Here is a 14,841-nt window from a genome sequence, read left to right as displayed (position 1 = left end):
GATCAGTTACATAAGGGAAGGATGTAAGTTTTCCAGGATTTTTGTTCAGTTTAAATGGGGAAAAACAGAAAAGTCCCCAAATGAATGAGTCCTTTTTAATTATGTTCTAATTCTTGTTCCTCCTATGTTCGTTTTGTCTACTATGCTATCCAAACTTCTAGAGAACTCTAAAGCGTTCACGCACAAACTTCTTTCGCAGCACTTTGCTTTCAGAAAGGGGACCTTAAGGAACCGTTGGAGTTGGGTTGCTGGGCAACGCAGTCCCTTCTCTATAAGCCGAAACAAAACTGCTTGGCAAAGAGGTAAATTGAAAATCCTCAGTCAAACAGCCATCATTTCCGGTTCGTATTAGTCTCCTCCACGCTTGAAGCAAGGGTGGCGAAAGTACGCAACCAACCTAAATACTTATTCAACGCACCTTTTGTGGCAGTGTCTTCATCACGTGGGGCGAATTGCAGTTTATCGATCCCAGTTCGACATCCTATAGCGTTAAGGCGTGGCAACCTTTTATTTACCTCAAATATGTAACGCTAGATATTATACTGTCTTTATTCCGAGGAAGCAAAATTGATTAACCTTAAGCAATACGCCCGTACCTTGGAGTTTTGGCCAAACACTGTGATTCATGGAGATGTGTAAATTACATTCCTGTTTTTAACAACAACATAGCAGGCAGAGGATGTGCGAAGCCTCCTTGCTCTCTGCATCAGAGCTCCTTTATGCTGGAGATGGGCGGTTTAGAAATATGAAATATAAAGATAAATGTTGGATTATATGTCAAATGAAGCCACTAACATCTTTGCGATCCTATACTCCTCCCTTCTTAGGAGAGTTTATGAATCTTTCCCTAGGACAGCCTGAGTTCCTAGCAAGACAGAAAAGTCCTCGGTTTTGCCGTAACTTGCAGGATTTGTTTGCCCGAAATATGTAAATAAATACGGGTTTGTTTGGTGGGGGTTTTTTTGAAGCAGAGGTTGAAAAAAAACCCCAGCGGCCAAAGAAGAGCTCACACCTTTACAAAAGATTCCTATGTGAAGTTAATAGAGCAGCGTAGACTTCAAATCCCAGAAATCCCTAGGCAGCATGGAATTGTGGGAGTTGAAGTCCACGCATCTTAAAGTTGCTGGTGTTGAGAAGCCCTGCAACGGAGAACCCGAACTGTCGTCGAAATGCCGCGAAGGATGCCACTTGCGGGACCGCGCGGCATTCTGGGAAGCGACTAGCGGGGATCCTTTTGGCTGATTGTTCAGGGAGCCGATCGGAGAAAGCGGGCTGGATGTCCTGTATCTATCTTCCTGGAGCGTGAATATCCGCTGAGCGTGGGTACTCTAATGAGGTCAGGAGGGGTTGATAGGGTTTTGCATAAGACGATTTTGTTTTGTTTTGTTACAGAGTCTTTATCTTTAAAAGCTTAGTGGAGGTTAGGAGAACAAATTCCATACTTTTCGTGAAAAGGCGCAGACAACCACCGAGGTGCTCTGCATTAGGAAAAGCGGTGCACTGGTAAGAAAGAGAAAAAGGCAATTTACCTGTTTCGCATATTAAGTATGCGCGTACACCTTAACGAGAAAGTATGTAGGAACAGATCTTCGTATTTCTTTCGTGCAGTTAGCATAGAGTTAGAATCCATCCAGTTGGTTGCTTTAATATATTACGCTGGCGGTATCTTAAATGTTGATGCCTCTGAAAAGATCCTAGGTATATTTGCAAAAAATTAATACGTTAAATATTTTATAAAACAAGGAACCTCTATATTCAACAGTAGTATACCACTGAATATGTTTGGGGGCAGTCGAGAAGTGAGAGAACAGTGCTGCTGTGAAATCCTGTTTTGCAGTCTGTTCAGGGACCAGTAATAGATCATGGTCTAATCCAGAAGAAATGTTAAAATTGATGATTTAATTTCTGATTAAAACTGATTCCTATGTTCGTGCTTTGGATTAAAAATCGGTAAGAAGTTGGGGTGGATGATGGGATCATCTCAGCATGTAGAAAGGAATTTGGTATTTATCATCTTTAAAGCAACTTTCCTAATAGTTCAACTCAGATTTCTGGGGAAATTGGTCCTTATATATCTAGGATAGGTTTTATGCATATTTCTCTTTCTAGATTATATGCCAGAGCAATCGGGTCCCAGTTACTGAGAAAATTGCTTCTCTCATCAAGAAAATAACAGGGGGGGGGGGAACACACTTAAACAAGAGTTGGTTTTGTTTTTGAATCTTTTAATAAAAACAAGCTTATCATCACATATTACTGAGGAATTAATTATTGCTTGTTATATTCTGATTGATGTTGAACTTCAACTCCCATCCCATATAATAGGATTTGTAGTCAGTGTACAGGTAGTCCTCAATTTATTGATGACAATTGAGCCCAAAATTTCTGTTGGTAAATAAGACATTTGTTAAGTGAGTTTTGTCCCCTATTATGACCATTCTTGTCACATATGTTAAGTGAATCACTGCAGTTGTTAAATTAGTAACATGGCTGTTAAGTGAATCTGGCTTCCCCATTGACTTTGCTTGTCAAAAGGTCGCAGAAAGTGATCACATGACCTAGGGACACTGCAACTGTCATAAATATGAGTCAGTTGCCAAGCATCTGAATTTTGATTTTGTGACCATGAGGATGTTGCAGTGGTCATAAGTGTGAAAAATGGTCATAAGTCACTGTTTTCAGTATCGTTGTAACTTTGGTCACTAAATGAGCTGTTGTAAGTCAAGGGCTATTTTAATGTATTGGCAAATTTATAAATTGGATTGTTTCATGTTTTATTGTTCTGGAAAAGGAATTAAAAGAATACCCTGACTTTGCTTCCTCAATACTATAATTTCTTGTGAAAGAATCTTGAAATCAACATTGGAGAAATCCACAATCCTATGATGCATTTTGGAAGTTTACTTTGGTTTGCTTGAAATTCTCTTTTACACCACCAAGAAGATGCAGGAATTCTAACTTTTTAAAAATCTTGCCACTCTGTATATGTGCTGGGACAGAGAGAGTTCAGATTTATTTTTAATACTAAAAAGATTTATAAGGCTACTCATCTTATACCAGTGGTGGTGAACCTATGGCACGGGTGCCAGAGGCGGCATTCAGAGCCCTCTCTGTGGGCACGCGCGCTGTCGCCCCAGTCCTAGGCCTTCAGCTGGGTTTTATAAAACTTTTTCACTTTAGGCCTCTGCCGCCGTGTGCAAAAGAAAAAAAAGGTTCAATCAATCAGTCAATTTCAACTTCTCGTGGGAAAAAAAAGATCTTGCAAAGTTGGAATTGATTGGTTGAACTTTTTAGTCCCACCCAGTCTGCTGTTACCACCACAGCCACGCCCACCCAATGGGCCATACCCCCCAATTGGCCACACCCAGCCAATGGGCCACACCCAGCCAATGGGCCACACCCACCTGGCACCCGACAATGCATAAGTGGGTTTTGGGTTGCAGTTTGGGCACTCAGTCTCTAAAAGGTTCGCCATCACTGTCTTATACAATATTACCCTGGCTGTCTAACAACAGCTACATAAAAAAACCCACTATATACAACTAAAATAATATTATGCTCCCACCCTAAATATATATACTGTATGTGTTGAACTCAACTCCCAGTTGTCCTAGTGCCTGGGGGAACAAGTCTCCATGGCTCTATAATCCTAATCCTCAACTGTTGTGTGCATTTTAATGTGTGTATTATAATGAAAATTTGTTTTGATTCATTTTGTTTGCTGCCAAGAATCACTTGTTGAGATGGACATCCAAACTGAATGAGTATATAAACAAATATGCCCACTGATTTCAGTGAATTAATTCAAATATAAGTGTAAAAGATTTAACTCACAGAATGTTTTTAAAATCGATTTAACAAAATGGCTTCCCCATTTAGAAATTTTGATTCTATCAAGGCTATTACGTGGGGTTTTTTGTAAATTGCATTTCTTCAGTGTCTTACATTTCCTTTGTTGGAAGCCAAATTAGTTAATCCAGTTTAAAAAAAAATAGTGCAAATCCATACCGATAGAAATCTGCAACTTGCAAGATGAGAGGCGAACCTGCTTTTTTTTGCTATTTGAAAGTTTGTCTTCAAACATAGCTCTTTATATCGAGCCTTTTGAACTCTGTAGTTTTATATTGATTTTAAAGCTAAGTTTAATTGCTTTAAATTGTATTTACTTTTGAGGGGGTTAGGTTAGCAATTTAATGTAGCTTGAGGTAGAAATTTTGAGACATACTTTTAACAAAGAAAAAAGGAAAGACAAATCACACATTATTCAACAGGAGTGCAGGAATCCCAGGCTGGAACAGATGAGCTGTCATTTCTGTTTCAGGTATGAGAAGGTACTATGGATCAATACAGCATTCTTGGCCGTATTGGAGAAGGAGCCCACGGCATTGTTTTCAAAGCCAAGAATATAGAAGTAAGTGGAATTCCTCATGATCTCTGAGGCCAATGTAGCCAGCTTTGTTGTTTTTTGTTTTGTTTTTTTCTCTCAAGTTCTCAGGATGAACGTCCACTTTCAATTTTTATTTTGCTCTCTTACTTGGCAGACTGGGGAGACTGTGGCCCTGAAGAAAGTGGCTCTCCGCAAGCTGGAGGATGGGATCCCCAACCAAGCCCTGAGGGAGATCAAGGCTTTGCAGGAGATTGAGGAAAACCAGCACGTGAGTAGCTTGTGGAAATGACGATTCATGGACCAGCTTCTTCGAATTCCATCTCAGGCTAGGCCTCCAGTAAACTAATATTTCAGAACAAATTAGCCTGTTTTATGTATTGCACTAAGGCATAATAATAACCTGGGGGAGAGTGTTGGGAATTCAGATAAAGATTACAAGTAAACTGAGCCATTTTAACTTTGCCATAACTCTCCATTGAAACAACTTGCTGTCACTCCCTTGATCTTCCAGAAACAGATAAAAATTGCCTATAATAATTACTATATTTTAATCTAATGATTGGATAACCCATGCCCCACTGGGTCATTGTTTCAGAGATATTTCCTTACTTAAACAGAGAAGCAGAATGACCACAGATGGGCAAAAAAGCAGTGGGAATGGAAGCAATTTTCTGCCAGCTTCCCTATGTAGATTCCTGGTAGGAAGTAGATAAGGAGCATTGAAATCCTTCCTTCCCACCATCCACCTTCCTTCTATACTTCCTCCTTTCTTACTCCCTCCCTCCCTTGTCATTATCTTCCTTCCATTCTTCAGTTCTGACTTTTTTTCCTTTTCTCCATCCCTCGAATTTTGGCTGGCTCCTCTATTTACTGTGCTTGTAGGGATCTTGCAGGGAGAAAGTCAGTGGGGAAGCCAGCTGGAAGTAAGTCAAAGGCCAGCAGGCAAAGGCCAGTGGCTGCTGCTAGATGAGGGAAGGAGCAAAGAGGTACATGAGGGGTGCAGGCGAAGAATGGTTGGTAAGGGTGTGGTAAAGGTGCTGTGTTGGTTAGGAAGGCTATGTGGGTATGCGCCAGAGATGTGTGTACTGTATTGGGGAGGCACATTGCTGGGTGGCCTAGGTCTGGAAAGATGCCTGGAGGTGTATGAGAGCTAGTCATGGGGGTGAATGGCTTACTCAATAAGCCATAATTAAACCATGGCAATGCAATGAACTATCTCAGTGATGGCGAACCTTTTAGAGACTGAGTGCCCAAATTGCAACCCAAAACCCACTTATGTATCGTCGGGTGCCGGGTGGGCATGGCCCATTGGGTGGGTGTGGCCCGTTGGGTGGGCATGGCTGTGGTGGTAATAGCAGACTGGGTTGGATTAAAAAGTTCAATCAATCCCAACTTTACGAGATCTTTTTTTTTTCCTGTGAGAAGTTGAAATAGATTGATTGATTGAACCTTTTTTTTTTTTGCACATGGCGGCGGAGGCCTAGAGTGAAAAGATTTTATAAAACCCAGCTGAGGGCCTGGGACTGGGGCAACGGCACGCGTGCCCACAGAGAGGGCTCTGTGTGCCACCTGTGGCACGTGTGCCATAGGTTCACCACCACGGAACTATCTTAAACAATTGAAGTTGATCTGCTGTCACATATCCATGCATTTTTCAAAGCAACCACATGCCAGTCCAGTGCAGTGCAAATAAGAGTATGTTGTGAGTTGTTTAGCATTGCTCAAGCATAATCAAGGCCAGGAGGAAGAGCCCTTGCAAGTTTGGAAGACGGCCTTTTAATGGGACCGACTGCATGTTGCTGGACACTTTGACTGAAAGTAGTTTTGAATGCTGACCATAATCTAACAATTATGCAAATAGTTCAGAGCTTTTTCCTAACTTGAAAACAAAACAAGAAACAGGTGGTCCTCGAGTTACAACTACAATTGACCCCCAAATTTCTGATGATAAGCAAGACAATTGTTAAGTGAATTTTGCCCCATCTTACAACCTTTCTGGCCACAGTTGTTAAGTCAATCACTGCAGTTGTTAAGTTAGTAACGTGGTTGTTAAATGAGTCTGGCTTCCCCATTGACTTTGCTCGTCAGGTTGCAAAAGGGGATCACGGGACGCTGCAACTGTCATAAATATGAATCAGTTGCCAAGCACCTGAATTTTGATCACTCGACCCTGGGGATGCTGCAACGTTCGTGTGAACAGTGGTCATAAGTCACTTTTTTTAGCACCGTTGTACCTTTGAATGGTCACTAAATGAACAGTTGTAAGTCGAAGACTACCTGTATGGGGGAATAAACAGGACATCAATAAAGTGATCATAACCAATATTGGTAGCAATACCGTCTGCAGCATTTTAATCTTTCGCCAGTACTTTTGCCTTTTCTATTTCTGGTTTGCCTTGTAAGATTCCAGCCCCCGTCCTCAAGTTATTGTTAACAGTTTTCGGCACTAACTGGCCTGTTTCCACAGCAAGCTCCTATCTCAACTCATTGCAAAATTCAAAAAGAGAATTTTGCCAAATAATAACAGTGCAGTTATTAACTGACCAGCTTAAAGAAGTTCAATGAAATGTGTCCAGCATAAATATAGGTTTGGGGGCGGGGAAATAATATAACTTACGGCTTTGTAAACACCTTCAGATGGCTCATGCTGCTTCAGACATTCAGTCACTTAACTCGCTATATTGAGGATGGATAGGCAACTCTTCATGATATCAGTTGTGGGATAGGCTACCCAATATTGAATCCAACTTGTCTAACTTCTCTCTTTTAGGTGGTGCAACTGAAAGATGTTTTCCCTCATGGCACAGGGTTTGTGCTGGTATTTGAGTATATGCTGTCTGATTTATCCGAGGTGATTCGCAACTCTGAACAGCCACTTACTGAAGCCCAAGTGAAAGGCTACATGATGATGCTGCTCAAGGGGGTGGCTTTCTGCCATGCCAACTCTATTATGCACCGGGTGAGGCTTGGTCAAGTTTGACCATAGGATGCTTTTCTTCTCCCAGGAAGATCAGACCTTGTTATTTGACCCATTGATGCTATGCAACCCATTCTTCCTTAGCTTCTAAGATGTTTTCAATTTCTTTTAGGATCTGAAACCAGCTAATTTGCTGATCAGTTCCACAGGGCAATTGAAAATTGCTGATTTTGGCTTGGCCCGGGTGTTCACCAGTGATGGAGAGAGACTATATAGTCATCAAGTGGCCACCAGGTAAATACCAATGGGCATGGGGTATGGATTGAGCATTTAGCCAGGGAAGAGAACCAAACTGGAAGATGCTTGCATCTTCAACTCGTAGTAGCCACAGCTAACATGTTCAGTGGTAATGGAAGTTGGACGAGATTGTTCAATGACATTCTGAGACGTCCTAGCTTCCCTCTTCAGACCTTATTCCAAGACTCTTGAAATCAGTCCTAAATGTTAAAAGAAGGCTCTGGAGCCTTATTGGCACTAGACGTGAAAATTGTGGAGACTGGAGTTAAGTTTCATTGTGTGAGATGAACAAAGTTGTGTATAATACGATTTGTGTACTCTTCCCAATTAGGTGGTATCGGGCTCCCGAATTGCTATATGGTGCTCGAAAGTATGATGAAGGTGTAGACCTGTGGTGAGCAGCTTTGAGCTCTTTCATTTAATGAGTCTGGATTGTTCTATCTCTGAGCTGTTTTAAGAGGGCAAACATGGAGTGCTAGAGATGCAATTGTTGAACTGACTGTAAGCCTTGACCACAGTGCCATCAGGTATAATTGACAGGCACAGTAAGTGGAAAATTGCCAAGGGAATCCAACATAATTATACTTTTAAGAGAGGAAATTATAAAGCAAATGATGAAGGAAAGTTCAAAAATAATCTAATTTGTCCAAAGTGCTTGGACATTACTCAGAATCACTATGTCAGACCTGCCCCAATCAGGTCCCTTAGGAAAGAAAGACCCTCGACTCCATTTTGGTGAAATGATAGGCTCTTTTACTAAAGGTTGCTGGTTGCAGTAAAGTCAGGCTAGAACTAAGATTCCCACGTAACAGGTTACAATTTTTCCCCCTCATCCTATCTCTCCCCCCCCCTTGATCAGTTTGTCTTCAGCCAATGGAGAGCCGTATAAGTGTTTTGAGAATCACCCGACATGTTTGGGCCAATCCACATTCCATTTTCAGGGTGCGTGGCCTTGAATACTGGGACAAACTGGTTCTGTGCTTCCTGGTCTTCGTCAAGCTCTCATCCCCCTTCCCTATTTCCCATCATATCCCCATACATGTTTATTGCCCATTGTCCCCCCTTGCGCCCTCCTTCCTAGTTTTTGATGGCAGGATGCCGGCAAGACACCAAGCCGAAGATGGCAAAACTGCAATCACAATAATCAACATTTAGCTACAATATATTTCCTAGATCAGGAAAAGCATTATTACCGTCATCCCGATTAATCAACAATATTAAGGAAACTTGAAGAAAAGGAATATTCCTTCAGAAAAGGGAAGCCTTTCCCAAATGAGGAAAACAAAAAAGAATGTAAACTTACACAAAAGAAATGTAAGTCTTCACTATGCATAGAGAAAAACCATATTGAAATCAAGAACCAAAGATTTTTCACTGCATAAGAAGCAGGAAACTGGTCAGGGAAGGGATTGAATGTTTGGATGACAGGGATGTTCCCCCTTATTCCTTGATGCAGCTACCTCTTTTCTCTCTTTAACCAGGGCAGTTGGCTGCATCTTTGCGGAACTTCTCAACAATTCTCCCCTCTTCCCTGGAGAAAATGACATTGAGCAGCTGTGTTGTGTCCTCCGGGTGCTTGGCACGCCTAATCACAAGACCTGGCCGGTGAGTCCCATAACCATTAGCTTGCCCACAAGGATTAGGGCCCAGGGGAGGAGCAAGGACCTTTAAAAGTGAAGAAACCAATAGCCAAGTCCCACCCTTGTTATTCTTTTGCTGGGACAGGAGATTACAGAGTTGCCTGATTACAACAAAATCTCCTTCAAAGAGAAGCAGCCCATCCCTTTGGAGCAGGTGGTGCCTGATGCTTCTCCACAAGCAGTCCAGCTCCTGAAAGAGTTCCTGGTCTATCCTTCCAAGCAACGTATGCAAGCAGCCCAGGTAAGGGGCAGCCGTGAGGCCGTCCATATGGTGCAGCATCCTGCAAAGAGCAAGGCAAGGAGCTTTATGGGATTGCAACCTTTTGACAAGCACAGTCAATGGGCAAGCCAGGTTCACGTCACAGCTGTGTTACTCATGTAACAACTGCAGAGATTCGCTTAACAGATGTGGCAAGAAAAATCGTAAAACAGGGCAGCGCTCACTTAACACATTTCTCACTTAGCAACACAATTTTGGGGGGCTCAATTGTAGTCTTAAGTCTACTATATTGTAGTCTTAAGTACTACCTGTATTGGCAGAAACCAGTATGTCTGAGTCTTTGAAACTACTACATGTAGATTAACTACTTTGAATCACTTGTGACTGTCTAACTCTAGACCCAATGACACGCTCAGTAACCCAGGCTGTTTTCTTAACAAAACACATTTTTCACACTTCAGAGAAAGTAGTGGACATGGAATTTTTATGGGCGCCAAATTTTGGTAGATTGAAATTGTGACCCCCGCTTTAGTAAAATTGCCTCTGGAGGTAAATGTCAGCTGCAAAACTACAAATGAAAGCAAGAGTACGGTCCAGATGTGAGATTGGATTGTTCCCTGCCATGGAAATCCTTTAGATTTTCCCACCTGTGGGCATCTTCCACTCCCTATCCCAGACTTAGTGTGTAACAAGGAAGCCTGAGAACATAAGCAATGGTTTTACAAGCAGTTTTGCATAGCCCTTGAGCCTGATCTAGGCTATGTCTAGGACAGGGGTAGGCAACCTTGGCTCTTTTATGACTCGTAGACTTCAACGACCCCTGGTCTAGGAATTCCTTAAGAGCGGCAAAGATGATATCCTTATTTGGGATGCTTATTGAAAATCAGCCTAGGAGCAGTTCACTTGTGAAGTTTCTTGAGAAATTTTGCTCGTTAAGAAAGCCAAGTTCATTCTGTTATCACCAAAAGAGGGCGCTGCAACCCACTTTGCTATTTTGCAGTGGACTTTTCTCTCATGACCTTTTGCAGAGCTACGAATGTCCATTTCCCTAAAGATGCTTCTCTAGGTGATCAGCAACTTTGTGGTACTAATTCAAAGACAACACACAACTATTCCACCTCAAATAAATAAAAAAAAGAAAAAATACTAAGCACTAGTTGGGAAAACATGAGAAGATTTAAAGAGGGAGATTACATTCCCCACCTAATGTGAAATTCTGTGAACGAGGCGGAGGGATTGCATGGTAGAAAAGCTTGTTCAGACCTTGTTCATCCTTGTTCATCTAGCATGAGTGGCCCATATAGGTAGTTCTCGACTTACCTGAGTTCACTTAGCGACTGTTCAAAGTTACAACGGCACTGAAAAAAGTGACTTATGACGGTTTTTCACAGTTACAACCTTTGCAGCATCCCCCACAATTGTGTGATGAAGATTCAGATGCCTGGCATCTGGTTCATACTTATGACCGTTGCAGCATCCCAGGGTCATGTGATCATTTTTTGCGACCTTCTGACGAGGAAAGTCAATGGGGAAGCAGGATACTTAACAACCAGGATACTAACTTACCAACTGCAGTGATTCGCTTAACAACTGTGGCAAGAAAGGTCATAAAATGGGGCAATATTCACTTAACAAGTGTCTCAGTTAACTACAGAAATGTTGGGCTCAATTGTGGCTGTAAGTTGAGGACTACCTGTATTCCCTTTGTGCTGTTAGCAGCCTTCCTTAGCTGACATGGGTAGCCCTTGATTTATGACCAGTCGCTTAGGAACTGTTCAAAGCTCCAACGAACCTATTCAGAGGGTACTTATGACCCAGATTCAACTCTCGGACCCCTCCCCTCCCGCCCCCAGAGATTATATGAACACACTTGGGTTGCACGTATGGCCCTTTGCAGCGTCCCGCAGTTTTACAAGGGTTTTGCTGAAAATTGGCATTTACCTCTGGCCCAGAGCGAACCATGGACTTACTGAACAATTGCAGTGTTCATTTAATGACTGCTGCAAAAAAAGATTGTAAAATTGGGTCAGTCGTGTGACTGGCTCGCTTTACAACCATACAACTGTGATGGGCAGGCTTCATTACAATTGTAACTCAAGAACTACCTGTACTTCCCATAATGCTCAACCCGTAGGATATCTGTGAACTGTAATCTAATTCTCTCCCTCCCTCCCCCCCCCCCCAAAAAAACCTGGGGGCGGCTTTCTGAGAGCTTCCAGGATTCTCCACGTGGCCATAGTGGGAGACCCTTTGGCAGGGGTAGGCAACCTTGGCTCTTTTATGACTCGTGGACTTCAACTCCCAGAATTCCTGAGCCAGCCATGCTGAGGGGAAAGGGAGAGGTTTCCAAGCTGAGCCATGCTGGCTCAGGAATTCTGGGAGTTGAAGTCCACGAGTCATAAAAGAGCCAAGGTTGCCTACCCCTGGACTATGGGATTTGGTCAGAGCCAGCCAGATGATTTCTCTCCTTTTGTTCCTTAGGCACTTCTGCATCCCTATTTTTTCACATCCCCTCTGCCAGCCCACCACTCAGAATTACCAGTTCCCCAGCGTGGGAACAAAAAAATTCGTCAGGGGCTCCAGCACCACCGTGATTTCCATGTGGAAGAGCCCCTGGAAGGGTCAGTTGTAGATCTGGAACTGGTGGCACCATATGTGATTGATGTATAAGAAGAGAGTCCGCTCTTGTTCGCCTTTCAACTCTGGCTTTTATACCATCTCGTGAAGCAAGTTTGGTTCTTCACCCCGACGCACTTTAAATTCTTGTGGGAAGGAGCTGTGCATTTATTGGCTCTATGTGCGGGGTAACCGCGAGGCCGAAGCCCAGTGATATCACGCAGATGGGCGAAAAGAATCCAGGACTTTCAAAAGCAGGAAGGTGTTTTGACTTTTTTCCACCATACGTGGGCCTATTGGATGGCTGAATTCAGTAGTTTCTGGCAGATATTTGGTGGCCCGGTTTCTGGGGCTGCACAAAGAGACTGGGGAGGAGCTGTGTGCAGCCTGCATTTGTCCCCTTTTATTTTCAAGGGAACCCATTTGTTGAGTGGTTTGGTGGCAGCAGATGACAAAAGAGGGAGCCGAGAGCATGCTGAGCTGCCACTCTGATAGAAGGACCAAGAGAAAGAGTTCTCTCCAAAGACTCACAAAACCCATCCAGTGAGGCATGTGACATAATTCTGGTATTCTTTTCCCCCCCCATGATTTATTTTATTCACAAAGTTAAAATACAAACTTTAAACAAAAGAAAAAAAATACACAATGCATACACAAAGATTGTCCTAATATTCCTCCTGGCTATATTTTTCCCCTTGGGATAACAGAATAAGGCCCAGATGGATTCAGGGGAGCAAGGTCTCTGTTCCTCTGAAGCAGGGTGGGGCCTGTACCAATTTCTCCCCCCCACCTCGAGTTTTGAGGCCTTGCCTCAGGCCTTTCTTTCTTTCTTTCTTTCTTTCTTTCTTTCTTTCTTTCTTTCTTTCTTTCTTTTTCTTTCTTTCTTTCTTTCTTTCTTTCTTTCTTTCTTTCTTTCTTTCTTTCCTCCCTCCCTCCCTCTCTTTCTCTCTCTCTCTCTCTCTTTTTTCTCTTTTGTAATCTTCCTTCTTATGCAATGGCTGTTATAACAGTTGATAATTAAACAGGTAAGCAATCAACTAAATTCCTAGGCTCTTTATTGGGTTACAGATTTTGGGGATGAACTCTGAGGAGCATGGTATCCAATGGGAATGGCTTGTTGGGATCTGTTTGATCATTAAGAATACTCCTGAGGATTGCTGCCGCTATCCCAGATCGTGTGCTTAAGACCTGGCCTGATTTAGAAATCACCTCCCTAGATTTACGCTGATGCTTGATGAAGCAGGGATTTTGTGGGGAAGAGGAAAAGGAAGAGAATAAATAAATAGTTGCTGTTGTAGAAAGAGAAAGAATAACAATCCTTCAAGTTCACAATTACTGATGCAAAATCCTGACCAAAATCCTGACCAAAAAAAAAAAGTGAAATGATCACTCATTTTTGAGTTTTTTGTGATTGCAGAAACAACCGCTAGTTTACGTGCTGCTCATGGCAATGTTAGCTTCAGCTAAAAAGCAAGTGTAGTTGTTAAACTCAAACCAGGGCCATTTGAATAGTTTTCCCTCCTTCACTCTCTCAATTGAAGTAACTTATCCCCCATAATACACTTTTCTGTCTTAATTTTCCCCTATGATTTTTTAAAAAAATTGAATTATTACTTTACCAAGAAACAGCTGGGCTGCCTTGTGACCTCAAACTGACTAAAATTTTATTCCTTTAAAAGCCTAAAGCAACAGTTCTTACATAAGAGCTCTAAATAATATAGAGAATAAATAAATATTTGCAAAATCAGCAAAACCTACTTTTTATTTATTTCATTTATTTAATTTTTATTTGTTTATTTTGCAAGATCTAGCAAAAAGACATTTACCAGACACCTTTATCTGTTCAACCTTTTTTTTTGTTTCCCACAGTTTTGATACCAGGCCAGGATTTTAAGATTGTTTCCAAACATTTTTTTTCCGCTGTTCATTTATCAGCTGCACTTGCAAAAAAGCTTAAGGAAGCTAATTTTACTGGGGGAGAAAACCCAGCTTTCGTCAAACATTATTTCAAAATGTTTGGCAGAAAACAAATAATGCGAGTTACACAAAGGATGCGGTTTAATGATTTGATCTAAGAAAGCAATCATTTTTGGCAGTTTGCAAATAAATTTCCCTTAGTGAAAGTAACAATTTGTCAGAGATGTTGATTCTGTACAAGTTTGGTTGGGCTTTGTGTCTGACTGTAGAATGGGACATGAAAATAATAAAAGGAAGCAAGAAAAGCAAACTAAGCACCATAATTACAGTGATGGCACACATATGAGAAGAACCATACAGATAGTCCTTGACTTACAACCATTCATTTAGTGATCTTTTGATTTTACAATAACACTGAAAAAATTGACTTATAACCAGTTCTCACACTTAAAACCGTTGCAGCATCCCCATGGTCACATGATCAAAATTCGGGCACTTGGCAATTGGCATACATTTATGACAGTTGCACTGTCCTGGGGATCATGTGATTGTGATTTCTAACCTTCCCCAGCTGACTGCCAACCAGCAAAGCCAATGGGGGAAGCCAAATCCATTTAATGATTGCATGATTCTCTTAACAACTGCAGTGATTCGCTTAAAAACTTTGTCAAGAAAGGTCGTAAAATGGGGCAAAATTCACTTATCTACCTTGCTTAAAAACAGAAACTTGGGGCTCGGTTGTGGTTGTAAGTTGAGGAGTATGTTTACTCTTTTTTTTTTTTAATTGAAAATTTTATAAAAGTTTTACAATATACCTCCCCCCCTCCCCAGAACCCACCCTTCCCCT

General features: G+C 41.9%; 1 protein-coding gene across 1 annotated transcript; it reads left to right on the top strand.

Moving 5' to 3' along the window:
* The first annotated feature begins 1,229 nt into the window (after positions 1-1,229).
* On the top strand, positions 1,230-12,666 carry CDK20 (cyclin dependent kinase 20). The gene is made up of 9 exons (XM_015814951.1): positions 1,230-1,336; positions 4,322-4,411; positions 4,542-4,655; positions 7,158-7,346; positions 7,477-7,598; positions 7,933-7,995; positions 9,083-9,206; positions 9,327-9,482; positions 11,943-12,666. Exons 2-9 carry the CDS (start codon positions 4,337-4,339, stop codon positions 12,129-12,131), a joined length of 1,032 nt encoding a protein of 343 aa, XP_015670437.1. The 5' UTR covers positions 1,230-1,336; positions 4,322-4,336; the 3' UTR covers positions 12,132-12,666.
* Positions 12,667-14,841: the final 2,175 nt, after the last annotated feature.

This window comes from Protobothrops mucrosquamatus, unplaced genomic scaffold (genome assembly GCF_001527695.2).
Source record: "Protobothrops mucrosquamatus isolate PMUCROS unplaced genomic scaffold, P.Mucros_1.0 scaffold300, whole genome shotgun sequence".
Lineage (NCBI taxonomy): Eukaryota > Metazoa > Chordata > Lepidosauria > Squamata > Viperidae > Protobothrops > Protobothrops mucrosquamatus.
This window is presented reverse-complemented; position numbering and strand designations above follow the sequence as displayed.